Source organism: Chaetodon trifascialis, chromosome 5 (assembly GCF_039877785.1).
Source record: "Chaetodon trifascialis isolate fChaTrf1 chromosome 5, fChaTrf1.hap1, whole genome shotgun sequence".
NCBI lineage: Eukaryota > Metazoa > Chordata > Actinopteri > Chaetodontiformes > Chaetodontidae > Chaetodon > Chaetodon trifascialis.
The window spans coordinates 21,410,178-21,427,623 of NC_092060.1; the positions used below are offsets into that span (position 1 = coordinate 21,410,178).

Genomic DNA, 17,446 nt, shown 5'->3' on the forward strand with positions numbered 1-17,446 from the left:
CGTGTCACCTCACAGTTTCTCTCAGCTCTGAGGAGGAGATGGAGCCCAACTTATTATCCTTGAATTTAACTTTAGTGGCTGTTCATCTGTAAGTGCTGTGTGCGCATGTGTGCCGCATTTCTTTGTACCTGCGTATGTTCCTGGCATCTTTGGTATGAAACTGTGAATTTATTTGAGTCAGTATGAGTGCATAAGTCCTGTAATATACTGCTCTATGTTTTTCCCTCGCAGTCAGGGATAATTAACCATACAGTAGTGAGTGGTTTACATGCAGTACACCAAAATATGCCACTTGGCCTTTCCATTCATTTTATACGCTTTGATAATTAAAGCATTATTAATAAATGTAACTTATCTGTGCAGCAATGAGTGACCTTCAGAGTGCTCCTTTGTGCAGAGCTCTCTGCTGCCTCAGAAAAAAGGAAGTAAAAAAAGGAACTAACGGGTGCTGTAAGGCACAAGTTGCTGCCTTTGAAAGGCTGGATATTCCTCTCAATTAATGGAGAGACATTAAGGGAGTCTTCAATGAACTGGCCTTACTTAAACAGATATATAGAGCAATTGCTATGCCCTCTGGTGCACAAAGTCAGTTTTAACATCAATTAGTGAGCGATTTATATGCAGACAGAGTCGAGGCAGAGCTGGAGCTGATTGAAGTCACTTTACTGTATCTGGTGGTGTGGTCCCTGGTTGGCGTGTTGCAGAGGGGCCCACTTACATAGTCGTTTACGGGAACGTGATCCACGACGTCGCGGGTGAAGCGCTGACCTGTGACCTCCGCGTCCGGCGCATCCACGTTGTCCAGCTCAGCGTCTGAATTCACAGGCAGAGCAAGTAAAGAGAAGAGACGTTTGTATGCTTGCAGCAGTTTTTCTATTGTTTGAAGTACAATGAGAAAGCTCTGAGATTACATTTTTGGCTTGTACACTTTTTCCCAGTGGCTTGATGTTAATTACTAACATTTGGGAGAAATACGCTCGAATTCTTTCCAAGCTTTTTAGTGCTTCTGTCAAACTGTGGTGTTGCTGCTGTTGTGATACTAACACACTCATTTTCCACAATTAGTAAAGCTTACATATACTTTTGAGGAAAATAAACCCCTAAAAATCAAATCTCCAGATGTTAGCACTGATGGGATGTAACTAAGTTACTTCTTACCAAGTACTGCACTTCAGTACAGATTATTAAACTTTTTCCCTGCGTTATACATGCATTGCCTCGACACAGTAACCTGCGTATGGTAAAATAAATGAGAAGTTCAGCATCTGAAGTGTTTCTCGTCCTTATTTGATTTGAAGTTGATTCTTATCAGAACAGGTTGAAATAATCTTACATAAGGATTTGTCTCACTTTATGTAAAAAAAAGACTTTCAAGCCTTACAAAACTACATAATATCTATTTTCTTGCAGCACAAAACACCATCTGATCATCATATAGAATAGGTCATGTAACAAGATGCTACATGTTAAAGCACAGGTCAGTATAGTTTTTTTTTCATATATATAATTTTTTCTTAACTACTAATCCTCTGTACTTTAATTTGAATAGAAAGATCTGGATGCTTCTTCTGCACACTGCCCACCAGTGTCTCATTTTTCCAAACATGCAGAGTGACTCAGACTGGAAGCTCATCTGGTTGGGAACTCTGGTGGTCTCTACAGACCTGCATGTGGCCTGAGGGAATGCCCTCCAGCGAGAGTGTTAATAGTCTGCATTTAGAGGCAGAGATGCCCCCTGCTCTCACCGCTCAGAGAAGAGGGATGGATCCAGTGGATGGGCAGCTCCTGGCAAATCTCCCAGATCTTGGAGTCAAAGAGGAAGGCTGAGTTAACGATGGGCTCCTCAGCAGGAACCCACACTTGGGAGTCATCCACCTTCATATCCATGGTGTTGGTCTCATCCTCCTATAAAACACCACAGACACACACGCACGCGCACGCACACACACACACACACACACACACACCCCCACACACACACACACTATAGCATGTCAGAGCTTGCGAAAATGGCCGTGCCCCACACAAAGCATTGTCCTGCATTTGCACTCTCCTCCTCCCCTGAGCCACGCAGCAGCACAGGCCTCATTGTTTTATCTATCACCTTTCTGTCCACCGAGAGGGCGGCAACTTCCTGACTCCTGACTCCCACTGCCCTGACTCTCTCCTCTTTCCCTCTCTCACCCTCTTCTCAAGCCTCCGGCATGCTCTTTCTATTATACATCATTGAAATTCACAGACAGTGATGATTTGACTTTTAAATGACTTTAGAAGTGGTCTTCATTACTCTGAGTGTGGCGGCAATATCGTTTAATGTGACAGACACAATAAAGCCTTGCGTTCTCCTCCCCCCTTCCCTCCTTCCCTCCCTCCTCCTCCACCACAATGCTTCGCTTGGCACCCAGCACTATCAGTGGGCTTAATTTGTTGATACTGTAGTTCATGAGCTGTAAAGTAAACTATTATTGCTTAATGATAGGGACTACATGTCAGTGTTGTCTAATAGAGACATATGAAGGGGGTTTGGTAATGCTCTCCCCTAACAGTGGAGATATTTATTTTCTTCATGTATATGTAAATACACACACAAACAAACCCTTCTTCCCATTCCCTTGTTAATTAGCAACCCAGAACAGAAAAACAGTTCACTTGACAAATGTTTTTACAAGGTGATTTTCTCCCAGTCTAAAGCTTAATTGCACATTAGTTAAGCTTGACGTAGAATCCTGGGGCTATAGTAGGAGCAAGAATCATTTATATTGGGTCGTGCCCCCTCCCTCATGTTCACCCTGACACTCTCGCTTGAATTAGAATTTCGCTTTCCATGCTGCTTCTTGTTTGTCATCGAGCGACACAGTTGTGACCTGCAGAGACACACACAAAAAAAAAAAAAAAAGGCTCCTCTCACATCAAAGATTGCGTTTCGGCACGGGAGGTGTCTTGCCCAAGCTTTTGACACACTTTCCCCCACTTTTAAGCGCCGGCCAGTAGACTAATGATGACTCGGAGGACTGGTGTAGTGGGGTTGCGATGGAACAGCGGAGGGGGTGCGTTGGCATCGAGCTCACCATTGCCATGCCTGCAGATATTAAAATCAAACCCGAGGAACACAAACAGCACTCTCTAATTGGACCTCTTAACCACTGAAGCCAAGTGAGTCTTCTCTGGAAAGTAAATGGAGGTCACGACAGGGGGCTCGCAACATGACTTTGACTTCACAGTTGAGAAACGACTCCAATAACTTGCAGGAGAGGGCCTGAGGGGAAGTGGTAAAGGTCAGCATTTTAGCATGGGGCAGGGATTTCTAAATGCCAGTTGACAAGCACAAAGACAACATGATTACAGTCCTCTGGTTTATACACACTTCTGAAAGGCTCTTCCATTTTACTATTGACAAATGATATATTATTAGAACACAAGCAACTTTTTATCGAGTGTTAGACCTTGGGAATGATGGTAATTTGTTTTATGTGGCCTGCTCTGGGTGTATGTATTCTTTCCGCCTACAGTGCACAACTTAATTATACACCAGTTGTGCTGTAGTTAATGAATTTACCCTCTCCTGCCACTGTGTCCCAAGTGGGGAAACACTGCCTACATGACACATTGTTTAAAGTGGTGCAATGTTTGCCAGAGATCAACAAAGATTTTCTCATGATACCCATGAGCTTTCACACAGTGCACATAACACAGGCAGGGGTGTTGTTATTATGCAGTACACCAGGTGGTGAATTTTAGTTGACATCCATATTCAAGCAACTTATAATGAGAGAGCTGGCACTTGCTTAAGGGCACCGAAGGCCTGGTCACACAAGCATTTAAAAACAGTGAAAATTCATGGAAGAAATCAATTCATCTCAAGTGGATTTGTTAGTGGGGGAAAAGTAAATCTATGCGAATTTTGAGATTGAGTTCAACTTTGGTGAACTTTGACATGCAAATATGCACCACTGACAAATAGCAAACTGTCTTGATGGTGCTGACCTTTGAGGGAACAGACAGCCGGAGAATCCAAAATAGAGGAAGCTGTTATAGTTGTGTCAGGATAAACTGCTTCGGAAAAGAGGGATCGTTAACAGTCAGATACATCTTTTGAATGACCTGCGTGAACTTACTGCTTATTGTCCTGTTAGCAACTGTACTAGCGAGCGTGCTAACTTGAATAGAATTAAAAGACTCAGAGTGGCTGTGATGACCAGCGCTAGCATGAACGTGACTGGTTAGCATGTTAGCACTCGTTTACTAACTAACCCTAACTAGTAGTCGCTACTTTGCAAGGACTCATGGATGAATTTTGTTGGGCCACTTCCTGGTGTGAGCAGGCCTTATGGCTCACTGGTCATCCTGTTATTGAGCTCATATCTTCACGCAGACAAATATGAGACAAAACAAACTGTACTGGATGCCTGCAGGACTTTGGTGTAGTCACATCCTCTGCTGTGTGTTGTTTCTCACTGTTTTTCTGCTTGCAGTTGTTGTCTGAGTGGGAGGTTTTGGGTTGCTGGGTGAGCTTTGGTCATCCATATTAAGTGGCTGTTTAATGGAGCAAGCAGCATCCATTGACAATGTTAAGGAGTGTGAGGGAGGCAGATGCTGGTTTCTGTGTCAGACTGGGGGAACTGGAATGAAGCTCAGGGATTACTCCTCAGACATTTCATAGAGGAGGCAAATTGAAAAGGGAGGAAAAAATCCTGGCAAACAATTCATGTTTGTCACCTGGTTCTCCCTCGCAGGGGCTGCATTTCCTTATCAGCCGCTTGCAGTTTTTCCGCAATTTTTGCCATTGTTTTTCACTTCGGCTGTAAAGCCTGCCACGGCTGCTCTGAGCCCTCTTTCCTAAAAGCCTGTGGCTGGGTTGAGCTAGGAACCATTAGTGCTTGGCTTTAACCCCTGTGAGCTTCATGTGTTTCACCACATGAAGTGGAACTTGTGCTGATCTTCTCTCGGGTCACACGTGGGTGGATTCTCACAGAGGACGGATCAGGGGCTGCCGTCGAATGTGAGGAAAGACCTTGGTGAGGTCAGGCCAAGGTCAGTGTTTATTACCTAAATATGCTCCCTGGATATCTACTGTGTTTCTCTTGCACAATCCAGTATTTTTGTTGAGAAAGCATTCTCTGCAGTGATAGCAGCAGAACAAAAATGAACTTACCTCAGATGGATTTGGTGGAGGAATACTGCATGGCATTTGTATGGTATCTTAAATATGTCAGCAGAGTATTTAGTGTGACATTTTGGGAAACATCTTTATTTGGTTTCTAGCTGAGAATTAGATGAGAAGATCAACACCACCGTCATGTCTGTCAGTTGACGACGGCCCACTGCTCAGCCATTGGTTCATCCATTTTCCAGGGTGCAGGCACAATGTGGTAATAGAAACATAAATATTCCAGTGCACACCAGAACTGTCTACATCATCTGCATTTATTAGTTTAACCATACATCATTAGAAATCTCTCTTGGTTTCACATTGTGACTTCCTGGTGTCTGGGAGTTGCCGCCATGAGGTTGCCTGGCAACCAGCACAAATGGCAGGAAGTTACTGCGCCCTGTTGTCCAGGAGATAACGGCTCGTAAGATCACGATTTGGTATATGCATGGATTAAAGTAGAAAAACAGATTCTTTTACCTTTGGACAGAGGCAGACTAGCCGTTTCCCCCTTTCTCCAGTCTTTATGCTAAGCCAGCTAAAGGGTTGACTGAAGCGTCACATTTGCCAGAAAGACATGAGGCGGTCTCAATGTCTTCATCTAACTCTTGGCATGAAAGAGAATAAATGTATATTCCAAATGTCAAGCTGTTCCTGGAAATTATGATCAAAACATTCAGTTATGACATATCGTTAGCCTAATAGCATAATTGCCTAAGTCATATTTTAAGGTTTAGGCAGGAATAAAGGCAGGATGAAGCAGCAGTGTCAGGAGAGTAGAGTTAGGCAGATATCTCAATTTGGCTAAAAAATGACTTAGGCAATTATGCTATGAGGCAAACGATATTTCATGTTTTCCTACAACCCCATGTCCAAAAAAGCTGGGATGCTGTGTAAAACATAAATAGAAACAGAATGTGATGATCACTGAAAACCCACATTTAATTGTAAATAGCACAAAGACAACATCAAATAATTAAATGAGAAATATCATTTTTTTAAAATGATATCCTCGTTTAGAATTGAATGTCAACAACACATTTTTAAAAAAGTTTGGACAACAAAACACTGGGAAAGTTGTGAAATGCTAAAAGAAAACAGCTGGTGGAACATCTCACAGTGAATTAGGTTAACAGGTAACAGGTGAGTAACATGACTGGGTATAAAAAGAGCCTCGCAGAGATGCTGAGTGTCGAGGCAGGGAGGGCTTCACCACTCTGTGACAGACTGCACTGATAAAGTAGTGCAACAATTTAAGAAAAATGGTTCTCAGTCTGAAATTGCAAAGAATTTGTGGATTTACAGAACCATATATAAACCTGATCCAGTAACGCAGCTGCCCACTCTGGTCCCGAGCTCATTTAAGATGGACTGAGCTGAAGAGGAAAACTATCCTGTTGTCTGTCTAACATTTGAAATTTTTTTTGGAAATCATGGACACAGTGTCCTAAGGGCTAAAGGGGAGAGGGACCATCCATCCACGTTATCTGTGCACAGTTCAAAAGCCAGCATCCATGATGGTATGGGGGGGGGGCGTTAGTGCACATGGCATCGCTAACCTGCACATTTGTGAGGCACCATTAATGCTGAACCATGTCTACAGGTTTTGGAGCAACATATGCTGCTAAGTAGATGATGTCTTTTTCAGGGAAGGCAAACATGAGCCTGTCCCAGCCTTTTGAAACATGTTGCTGACATCAAATCCATCATTTTCAAAAACAACGACATTTCTGTTTCAACATTTGATATGTTGTCTATGTTGTGCTATTTTCAAAGAAACATGGGCTTTCTGTGTTTTGCAGATCATCACATTCTATTTCCATTTTACAAAGGGTCCCAACTTTTTTGTAAATACCGTTGTACAATGTTCTTCTTTTGTAATACAGAAGCAGCTTGGCAGCTAAAGCGTTTTTGAGCGCCTCCCTGTGGTGAGCTTGCAGTAGCAAAACTTGAACAAAAGTTGCATATGTGGATATCCAGGCAGCAATGTACTTGATACCACAGATTAGAAGTATATAAATGTAATTTCTTGCATGTTTTGCTGCCTGATTATCACAACTTAGCCTGACAGTTGATTCAAGGCTTCTTGGTGGATGTACTTCAGTGTCACCTCATAAGGCAAGACTGTAGCAGTCCGTTCTAGTTACTGATTAGAACAACTTAATGCAAACCACAGCTTAAAAACATCTTTCGAATTCTTATGTTATTGATCATGATGCACAGCCATCTATTTTTACTCATGGTAGTCGTAATACAGGCTTCCATAACTACCGATATGAGCCCTAGTCTTCCTGGCCTTAGATGATTCACTTTGGAGCTGTGAATTAAACCAATTAGGCTTCACAGTGCACAAAAGAAGACAGAAATGGCATGGACATATGGTGCTGCCTTGGCAATTAGTATCTGTAAACATGGATCAGACATTATGAAGATGAGAGGGGGAAAAAAAACAGCGTTTGGTTTTTGGGCGTAACAGCTTGTGTTCTTAAAGTTAAAACTGAGACTGGGTTTTGTTTGGACTTACAATTGGCTTATTCTGTTTTTAAAATGAAGCTGTGAGTGTAAGATATTTGCCAGCTACTGTACTTCTTCCCAGCTACAATGTGAAATGTAAATGAGAGTATGCAAGCAGAAGAGACATTTGAGAGAAGGATTTTCTCTTTGAACATACAGCCCACTCAGTGAATTGCACTGTGACACTGAAAAATTGGGAATTTTGATTGATTGAATCTCTTCCATTCCTTTTGCCGAAGTTCACATAGAACTATAAGAGGAAAAAAATGAATCACTCTAAACTTAGAGAGGGAGCCTTGTGAATTTTACAAAGAAATCATCTTTTAAAAAATACCATTTTAATGGCTTACCTCTCACTCAGACCTCTCTTGCACCCTTCCCCCTTTAGGCTATTTGGGTAGAGCCTTTGGAGGAGACGATTAAAAATTAATATTGGCTCAAGATTGACAGCAAACACCATTTGATGTGAGCCACAAAGAAGCTATGGGTTTGTGGGTAGCTTTCTGACGGTTTCACAGGCACCACAAACCCCAGTTTATTCTTCAGTGAGAGGGGCGGGGGGAGATAGGATAAGATGGACAGGCTGGGGATTTGTGTGGTGCTCACACAACTCTGGTTATCTACCTACAATATGCATGACAGCCTCTATAGGACTACAGAGAGTCTGAGGTACAGACAGCCAAGGGAGGAGGCGTACCAGTAACTCTGTGTCCTCAGCCTCCACCTCTGCCACTGTGGGTAGTTTCCTAGTTTGGGTCCTGATGTAGCACCTCTGATGTTCGGCAAACCGGATCCCAGTGATCCCCTTTGAAAAAAGAAAAAGAAATGAAGGCATGCTTAGAAATTCAGATATATGTATCATTCATTAGCTCTCTGTGATGTGGATATCCCATAACTGCTGGGGCGATCATTTTAAAACGCTCAGCTTTTTGCTGATAATCAAAGCTCTTAAAAAAGTCAAAGAAGTTAAAACCCAATGAGTGAGAAGAGGTGTGTTTTGATCTTTTTTTTTTTTTTTCTTTTGGCATGGTATAAAATTGATGACTGCTTGGCCCTTGCAACACAGCTCTTGCTTTCAAGCTGAATAGAAGTGAAAAGTCGGGGGTGTTTCACTGTGGCTGTATAATGCTTTATAGCCGGATGTATCGCACAGGAGAGCCAAGTGACATTGTTGAGAATGAAGTGTTTTCTATAGAGAGTGCCCCCATTGAATTAGGCAGTCATAGGTCCCTGTCACTCTCTTAATCTGTGCAGTCAAGTGTGGAGTCACTCTCTTCAGCTCCACTGATGATCCTCCACCATGTGGGCTGTAGCTCTATTCAGTCTGACACACAGAGCCTCAATACGCAAAAAAGATCTGTTAATTCTTTCTCGCTGCCATTCTATGTTAATCTAAGATATTCAGCCGGAATAAGTCTGAAAGACTTTCAGTAGATCAGATTGCATTCAATTTATTTTTCGCAGAGTAGAGCTGCTCATTCAGCAGACTGTATTAGAACAGACGTCAGGATCTACATCTGCCATAGCTGCTTTAAAATTGCGTCAAATGAAAATTGTATGAGCGGTACCATGAAAATGGACTTGATTCAATCTAAATTTAATTACAGTAACACGGTGATTGCTATGACATCTCCCTTGAATCAGTTAACTTGACCATGTGGGTGCTGTTTCTACATTTTCTGTGGAGCTGTCACTCCGAAAACCAGATACCAGCTGCACAAGACATGATACAAAGTGATGCCTGTCATAAACTACCGCATGTAATTTCATCTGTGTGGAAAAAGGATGGAGCAATAATAGTCTCAAGCACAAAAGCATAATGTTTATGCCGGGCTTTATTGTGATGAGTCTCTGTTTAATTTGGGTCTACTGAATTGTAAGCTGCAGCAGAAGAGGAGAGGGCAATGTTGTGATGAGATACAATGATTACTGGGGTTGGTCAATCAGAAAATTAAGAAAGACACATTAACACGGGGATGAGAAATGGAAAAGCAATGTCATTATAACAGACAATGTTGAAATATTCACTTGGCGTATCCATGTGCAAGATGCTCATCTGTGTCTATTCAAGAGAACAGAAAACACGTGACTGCATGCATCATTCAGCTCGCATGAATAAAGAGCTGATGTGAGCAGGTATTCGTTCGATGCCTTGATGTTATCAACATAATTCATGTATTTAAGGGTCATTATTTTATCATCGAATATCCAACTTACAGTCATAATCTTTAAAGGATTTAAACGACAGCATGAAAATAGTTTAATGTATAAAATCGTATTATATATCATTTAACATAGTACATATAATCAGCATGCCTGTGTCTGCTTGTAAGCTTGTGTTTGGCTAGCCTGTACATTGGTAACAGCCACAATGTTAGAGTGGATCAGCAAAATATAAGCAGGAAGTAGTGCTACCGCAGGCTATCATCAAAATCATCAGTAGTTTTCCTGCAGTCGTGGATTTAAAAAATGCTCTAAATAATTTTTGGAGAGATGAATGCTGGAGGGGATTTTTGTTATTTCCATATTATTTGCTCTGAGAAATGGATACAGCACAGTGTACATAGTGTACAGTGCACTGAAGAAAATAAAGGTTAGCTTTCATTTTAAATTCTGACCACCACATCCTCATGGCTAAAGGCTATCAGAAAGGGAGACGGCACTGACTACAAGAGACATAAAAAAATATATAACCCTTATAGTACAGTATTTCATACACAGTGAAAGATACTGTCACTGTCAAAGAAGCACATTTATATGACTAAGCTAAAGTTTACCTAGCATTGTTTAACTAGGTGGATAAGCCACAGCCAATTAAGTTGGCCGACAGTTTCATTTTTCTGTCATTATTTCATACTCAGCATTTTTTCTTCATTTAACCATACGAAAGTCTGCTACAATATTTAGCATTTTAAACAATTAAGTTAAACTATGTGTCTTTTTTAGCTTGTTAGTTTGTTGTATTTGCTGTTTTTCTTTTTAGCTTTCTTTTGTTTTATTAGCCTGCTAGTTTTTGTTAGCTTGCAATTGTTTTGTTAGCTTGCCAGCATTTTGTTAGCTTGTGAGTGTTTTGTTAGCTTGCTTGGTTTGTTTGCTTTACACTGTTTTGTTAGCCTCCCAGTTTTTTTTGGCGGCTTTTGATTTTTTTTTGTTAGCTTTATAGTGTTTTGTTACCTTGCTTCTGCATCCTTCAACTTATCCGTTCAAAACGATGGGCTATGCCAACAATTATTTCACGGAGAACTTTACATCCTCTCAGGACTTGGTGTAAAATTCAAGTTGTAGCTTATGTCTACGTTGGAACTATTTCAGCTGGTGCAACTGTGCTACTAATATTTTAAGATAAAATATTTCAAACACAGACATAAGTTACAACTTAATCTTACGCCTAACCCTAGAAAAAAACTACTCGTGTAAAAGCACATAAACTAACATTACCATAGCATTGCACTATACGACTAGCAAAGCTGGTACATTGACGAAATTTGGCATTAGACACTAACATTATAGTGTTGAATTTTCTAAATAACATCTATGTTGCAATTTCATCTGTCCAATACTAGATATTATTATATTATGTTGTGTTTGATGATTTCAGCATCCTATTTGTCTATTTGTATCAGTCCTGTGATCAGACAGACGTGTCCACGTTGTACACTGTCTCTTGCCCATGCCTCTTTTAAACCATGATACTGGATAGATATTTACATTGCCTACATGGGAAACATAACATTACTAAGCCCTGGTGATATAACAGAAACAACTATGCATATTCATATATTCTATATGAAATCTCTAATCAATAAATGCTGCAGATTCTGCTTTAAGAAATATCCAAAATACATGCTGTTATAAATGTCTCATCATGACTACACAGTAAAAATTTGTACACTAATTTGTGCTGTAACTCCAAAGCAGTTTGTCATTTTATTGAACTAAATTTTCAGAACAAGTTTCAGGCCAATTTTCCAAAATGTGCTTTTGTTCACTTGTCAAGAATATTTATTATGAGTTTATTTTAATGTAAAAATGACCCTGGTGGTTCTCTCTCAGGATGTTCTTTCTCCAGCTTTTTTTCCTCTCTCTTTCTCTCTCTCTCTTGTTAAAATGACTGTAGTATTGGTTTGAAACAATAGTGAATGGATTTTTCCTGTGGTCCATGGTCCTGGTGGCATAATCCCCTCATTTTCCATTCCTCACACAGCCCTCAGGCTTGATGGAGACTGTTTTAGTGGTGGCTTTGCTATGTGTAATAACATGCAACATCCTCTTTTTTTGTATTAGAGAAATCTATTCTAACATCAGTGCACAAGCTACCACTTAGTATAACCTATTGTATGTTGTGTGTGATTTTCCTTCCCTTTTCCCCTCACAATAAGGTTTGAATTACTCTGCTCACTCGCTTGTTTCTTAGTCTTCCATGGTGGAGCACTGAATCAAACAAATCTCCTCAGGGGATGTGCTTCACTAACAGGAAGTGGAACAAGCAACAGGCATGTGTGTTTATTCATGTGTGTGTGGGTATGTGGGACACACACACACACACACACACACACACACACACACACACACACACACACACACACACACACACACACACACACAAACTGGCCTTGGTGATAGAGAGAGAAAGAAATAGAGAGATTGATTGCGGAGGTTAAAGTTTTCCAGCGCTGTGCTTGGTTTCCATCATATACACATTTTAGATGCATGAATACCATTGTAACAAAAACAATAACAACTCAGTGGAGGTTTTTTTTTTTTTTGGATGAGGTGAATCCTGTGACGTTCAGCCTTGCAACCCAACATTTCACAGTAAATAATGATGTGAAAGTAAGAGCATTCATTATCCAGTCAAGCAGCATGCTTCCTTTTCTGAGGTGTAGCATGTGTAACCTCCTGCACACTCGAGCAGGATTTAGGAATGAAAGGTAAGTTAATGAGTTCTGCTGAAGACAAAATTATGGTTGAAAAAGGTGTGAGAAACAAACACATGCAGATAGATAGGCTACTTAATGGTGTTTGCCTTCATACTGCAAAGAAGTTACTGTATAGAATTAACAGGAAGAAAGCAGTCTTTTAGTAAAATACCAGTTTTCTTTCTGAGCTGCTGTGTGTGCACTAAATGCACACAATGCCAAGGAATACAGTTAATGATCTAAATCATTTTACTGTTTATAAAGGAAGGCTGTTTAAAAAGGGCAGAATGTGAACATCATAATCCTTCCTATGCTGAAGATGAGATACAATTACAGCACTGAGAAGAAGACTGGCTTACATGGCCTTGTTTAACCTTTTACTCACATTTTTGAAGTCGTGCACCTCAAGAACCTCCTGGCTCCCGTTTCCCATTCTGAAGATCTCAATGCGCCGATCTGGGTCAATCTCCATCAAGCTGTCAGTCTCTACACCATCCAACACAGCTTTGTACTGATGGTCATACACCTGCAATGACACAAACAACCCTTAAGTACAAATACAATATAATAGAATACAATAGATCATTGCAGATGTGTGTATTTTTCATTGGCTGTATCATCCTTCTGTGCCAAAGGACAGTAAAAGGTCAGTAAAAGCACCAACAATGACAGTCACAATGGTTCATCATTGAACAGCTCTGTGCTGAACGTAAGAATATTCTGTTCAGGCTTCTGAATAGCTGCCTGCATCTCAGGTTTTTTTCAGCGATTCAAATAGGTCTGGCGTTGACAGCTGTTTCCCAGGTTGGAAAAACAACCAGGCCAATGAGAGTTTTTGTAGAATGGGGACGTTAGGGTCATCTTCCTGTGCCAGATCCAGAAAAATAACTACCGAAAAACGCCACAAGGAATTGGCAACAAGTGTACGTGAGATTGCTGTGTCTGTGCAGGTTATACAGACACAGCAATCTCTGTTATAAATCAACTTACAGCAATAACAACCTTTAAATCAACCGCCAATCGTCGTGAAAAACATAATGTTAATGCTCCTAACAACCGGTACCGCGGCTTGACTGAAAATGACGACGACTGGATTCATATGTCGCTTGCGATCGCTTGTTACTTGCTTCCAATTGAAAAGAATCAATCAAACGGAAAACAGCTGACAGGAATACGATGTCAGACTGAATAATGAAGTGAAATGAATCCCGCCGAACAAGGAGTCTGAAAATACTCGCCATACACATCTGAAGCAAGTTCAAACTGCGGTCATTGATTTTGTTGGCCACTTGGGGGCAGCACAAGTTGCAAACACATTGACATAGTATCACTTTATAAAGATTTTTTGCAGGACAAGTTAGTAAACAGTTGCCTATTTACACACCCAGAAGCAAAACCACATTAATTGTGAGTGATGTTGTAGCTACCTGATGAATCCAAGCCAATATTCATTCTCTATATTTACCGGCTGTTTGCTACCTTTGGCTGCTGTGCAGAGGTTTCATCAGAGAATTTGATGAGACCAGTCAAACTGAACCAAAACAGTTAAAGCTGTTGACATATAATGAGCAGAAAGACCCCAAAATGCTTTGTAGAACTGAGGAGAACTGTAGAATTTGGTGATAATAATCTGTGCGTAAGTCACTATAAGGAACCCCATAACCTTAAACATAGCCATCTGAGCCATTATTAGTAGTGATCACAGGGCCTTTAAAGTATAAAATTTCCTTTAACTCCTCATATTTGCCAATTACACTCACAACATCCATGGTCTGAAACATCACAGCAGCTACAGTTTTGACAAGATATAATAAAATGACATCAAAAAAAGAGCTGCTTGAACTGCTGTAACATCAGTGAAAATGTCACTTGAAGAAGTAAAATATTTGTGTTGACAAGCTGTAAAGTATTATTATTATACTGATAGAGGGTGCCTGATGTAGGAAAAATAAAGACCTTTTGAATCTCCTGTACAGTTAGAGCCTCCTCACTGTTGCCTTAAAGCAGTGTTGTTTATCACAACTGCTTGCTTATGTACTGTTCTTGGACATGCATGGATAGCTCTTAAAATTCCCTGTCTGAAAAATGATTCATGCCCACCAGCTGAAAAGATGCTATTAATATTTATGTGAGGGTTGTGTTATGATGAGAAATATATTGCTGAGTTCATCTTCATCTGTCTCAGTGGCAAATCAGAGCCTCTGCAATGAGACGCATGATTAATGAATACACTCGGATGGGAGTCCATCAGGATTTATATCCCTCATCAGAAACATCTGAATGTCCTCTAAGGCGCTAACACAAAATTAGCTTTACACTCTTTCACATGTTCAGTATCTCACGTTTTGTGTCGGCGATGCAGTATCCAGGACATTTAAATACACTGCATTACAAATAGCCATGACTTTTTTTTTATTTTTTATTTTCTTGGGGGGTGGGGGGGTGGTCAGAGTAATAATGATCAAATTGGATATAATTCTTAATAGAAGATCACTGTTAGAATGGCACTAGGCTATAAATCTCCATTAACATGGGTCACAGTAGCCTTGGCTCCACAGAGAAGTAGAACTTCAAATCGTCAGGAGAAGCCAAATTAAGATGGGCTTGAAATTTAAGTGTCAATTGAGCAGTTATGGATAAAATTGGGGCTATTAAACAGTCTAAAAGTCTGTGTGGTGAATTAAAGTTCTATTTGAGCATTTCTTTTATATTAACATAAAGGTGGAATGGGGGAATAGATTCTGGAGGCTTATTGATTTATACTAAAACAGTGAATTACATTTTCAGCAGGCTATCACTTTTGATGAAAATCCAGCAGTGAGAATCTCCCCACCGTACCAGGTTGAAATAGATAATAATGTATTACAACAGTTTGACTTCAACTGGTTCAATATCCAAAGCTGCTGCTGTGCACCATAATTGGCATTCTCAAAATAGAAATGAATAGCCTCTGTATGGCCTCTTTTGACACTTATAGATGCTTCAGTTCACTGGGAAACTTGGAGTGTGATTTATGCTGCAACAAGGGGAAGATTTTAGAGCGCAACACAATATTTTGCCTCTCTGTAATGCCGATGAGCGTTATAATTTGTTTTGCGCTGATTCCCATTATTCCCATTGTGCATTTATGTTCCAAAATATGCAACGGGAGATTTAAAGAGGACTTGTTTCTCATAATTTACTTATCTGAAACCATTTCTTAACAGCAATTCCTTGAAACTGTCACTTGGTTGCACAACCTTTCAAAGAAAAGATACTATGAGAGTTAATTAGCTTCCCATACGACACCGAACAGCACATAAAAGGCCAGCACATGCTGTACAGTAGCAGAGGCTCCAATTTATATTACACCCTCAGTCTTTACAAAGGCGACATGTGAGCATTTTTAATACTTTTGAAACTCTTGAAACCACTGTGACTTTAAAGGTATAGTATGCAAGATTTATTTAAAAAAAAACCCAAAAAAAACTCAAAGTCCAAATGCTAAATCATTCAGAGACACTTATGTCAAGGAATGAACCATTTATAGCCAATAGTTATCCTGTTAATTTTGGTGGGAAAGGCTCTGCTCTGCTGCAACAAACACTGCTGGACTAATCTTTCATTAGATAAATAATAAATAAACCCGGGGAAGCAGAACACACCATAAACACAATTTTATATCACCTTGCTAAGTTTTTGTTGCAAATGTGCGAGCAAACAGTTGCTCCCCTTTCCTGAGAGAAATATGTAGCAGCTAAAGGCTTCACTGTGCTTGCTAACTAATCACTAACGGTCTTCTGTTTGGTGCTGGATGTGTAGCAACCTCCACCCCAACACTTTCCAGTTGTAGCGTTTCCTCGACTATGTCATCAAACAGCTGTTTGTTAATGAATCTGGCCAGTCGTTGAAAGACTGCACAGCTCCCTGATTTCTCAAAATTCTTTTGAATTTGTTGTTTTTACAAACTGAGCAGTGCATTTAAACACTTGAAGGTGTCACAGTGGTGGCTGTGCCCAGTACTGCACTGTCTCCCTGTGTGTTACTGTGCTTTAGCTCCCTGATCACCTGCATGCCTGCTTTCAATCAGCTCATCAACCCGCAGTATATAAACCCCACCTCTTCACCCATTCTTTACCAGATCATTGTTTGATCTGCTGTAGTTGTCTCATGTCCTCAGGCCCCTTGAATTGCCAGTCATTTTGAGAATTTGTTGTGTCTGTGGTTTTTCATGCTGACACTCGCTGTTTTTCACTGCGTCCTGCCTGCCTAACCGCCTGTCTAACCCGCCTGCTTGTCACCTGCCTCCTCGCCTCAGCTTCACTCCCAGACAGCCAACCTCTCACCCTCGCCTCGCTCCGGTCCAGCCACGCTCCAGCCCCCTCCATTGCCCCTCTTCCCCTCCTGCCATCATTCCCCCATCTACATCTTCTAACCAGCAAACCCCTGTAATAAACCCCACTCCTTTTGACCAAACCTACTGTGTTGGTGTTCCTTTTTTGGGTCCCGCTCTCTGATTGCAACAAAAGGTTACATAGCAACCTGGCACTGTACTGAAACGCACACTAATTGCAGAAGATGCATTACTGCCCACCAATTCTTGTTATTTATTGAAAAACTACCTTTCTCATACATCCAAAATCCCCCAGGAACAGCTGGTCTTTTCTCACATCACAAAATGTGTCAGACTGTTGTACAGCATGAGATCAAGAATTCAGATCTGCACACCATTCAAGCCCACGAGTGTGAGGCCGTCTGTGTGGAAGCCTTTGCAGACAATGCCTTGTTTATTTCCTCTGTTCAAGGTTTCTGTCTGAAGTGGTTCTTAACAATCTCCATGGTTTCAAACACAGACTCCAGTGAAGGAAGTGAATGAGAAGCGGCA

At 40.8% G+C, this 17,446-nt stretch overlaps 1 protein-coding gene across 1 annotated transcript in view; it reads right to left on the reverse strand.

Annotated features, from left to right (window-relative positions):
• tnmd (tenomodulin) overlaps positions 1 to 17,446 on the reverse strand; it is a 43,827-nt gene that overhangs the window by 3,885 nt on the left and 22,496 nt on the right. Inside the window, exons 3-6 of the mRNA XM_070963006.1 lie at positions 12,968 to 13,108; positions 8,361 to 8,468; positions 1,746 to 1,905; positions 719 to 813 (exon numbers count right to left, since the gene is read on the reverse strand). Of these exons, the coding sequence (XP_070819107.1) occupies positions 719 to 813; positions 1,746 to 1,905; positions 8,361 to 8,468; positions 12,968 to 13,108 (504 nt within the window). The remainder of the gene's footprint in view (positions 1 to 718; positions 814 to 1,745; positions 1,906 to 8,360; positions 8,469 to 12,967; positions 13,109 to 17,446) is intronic.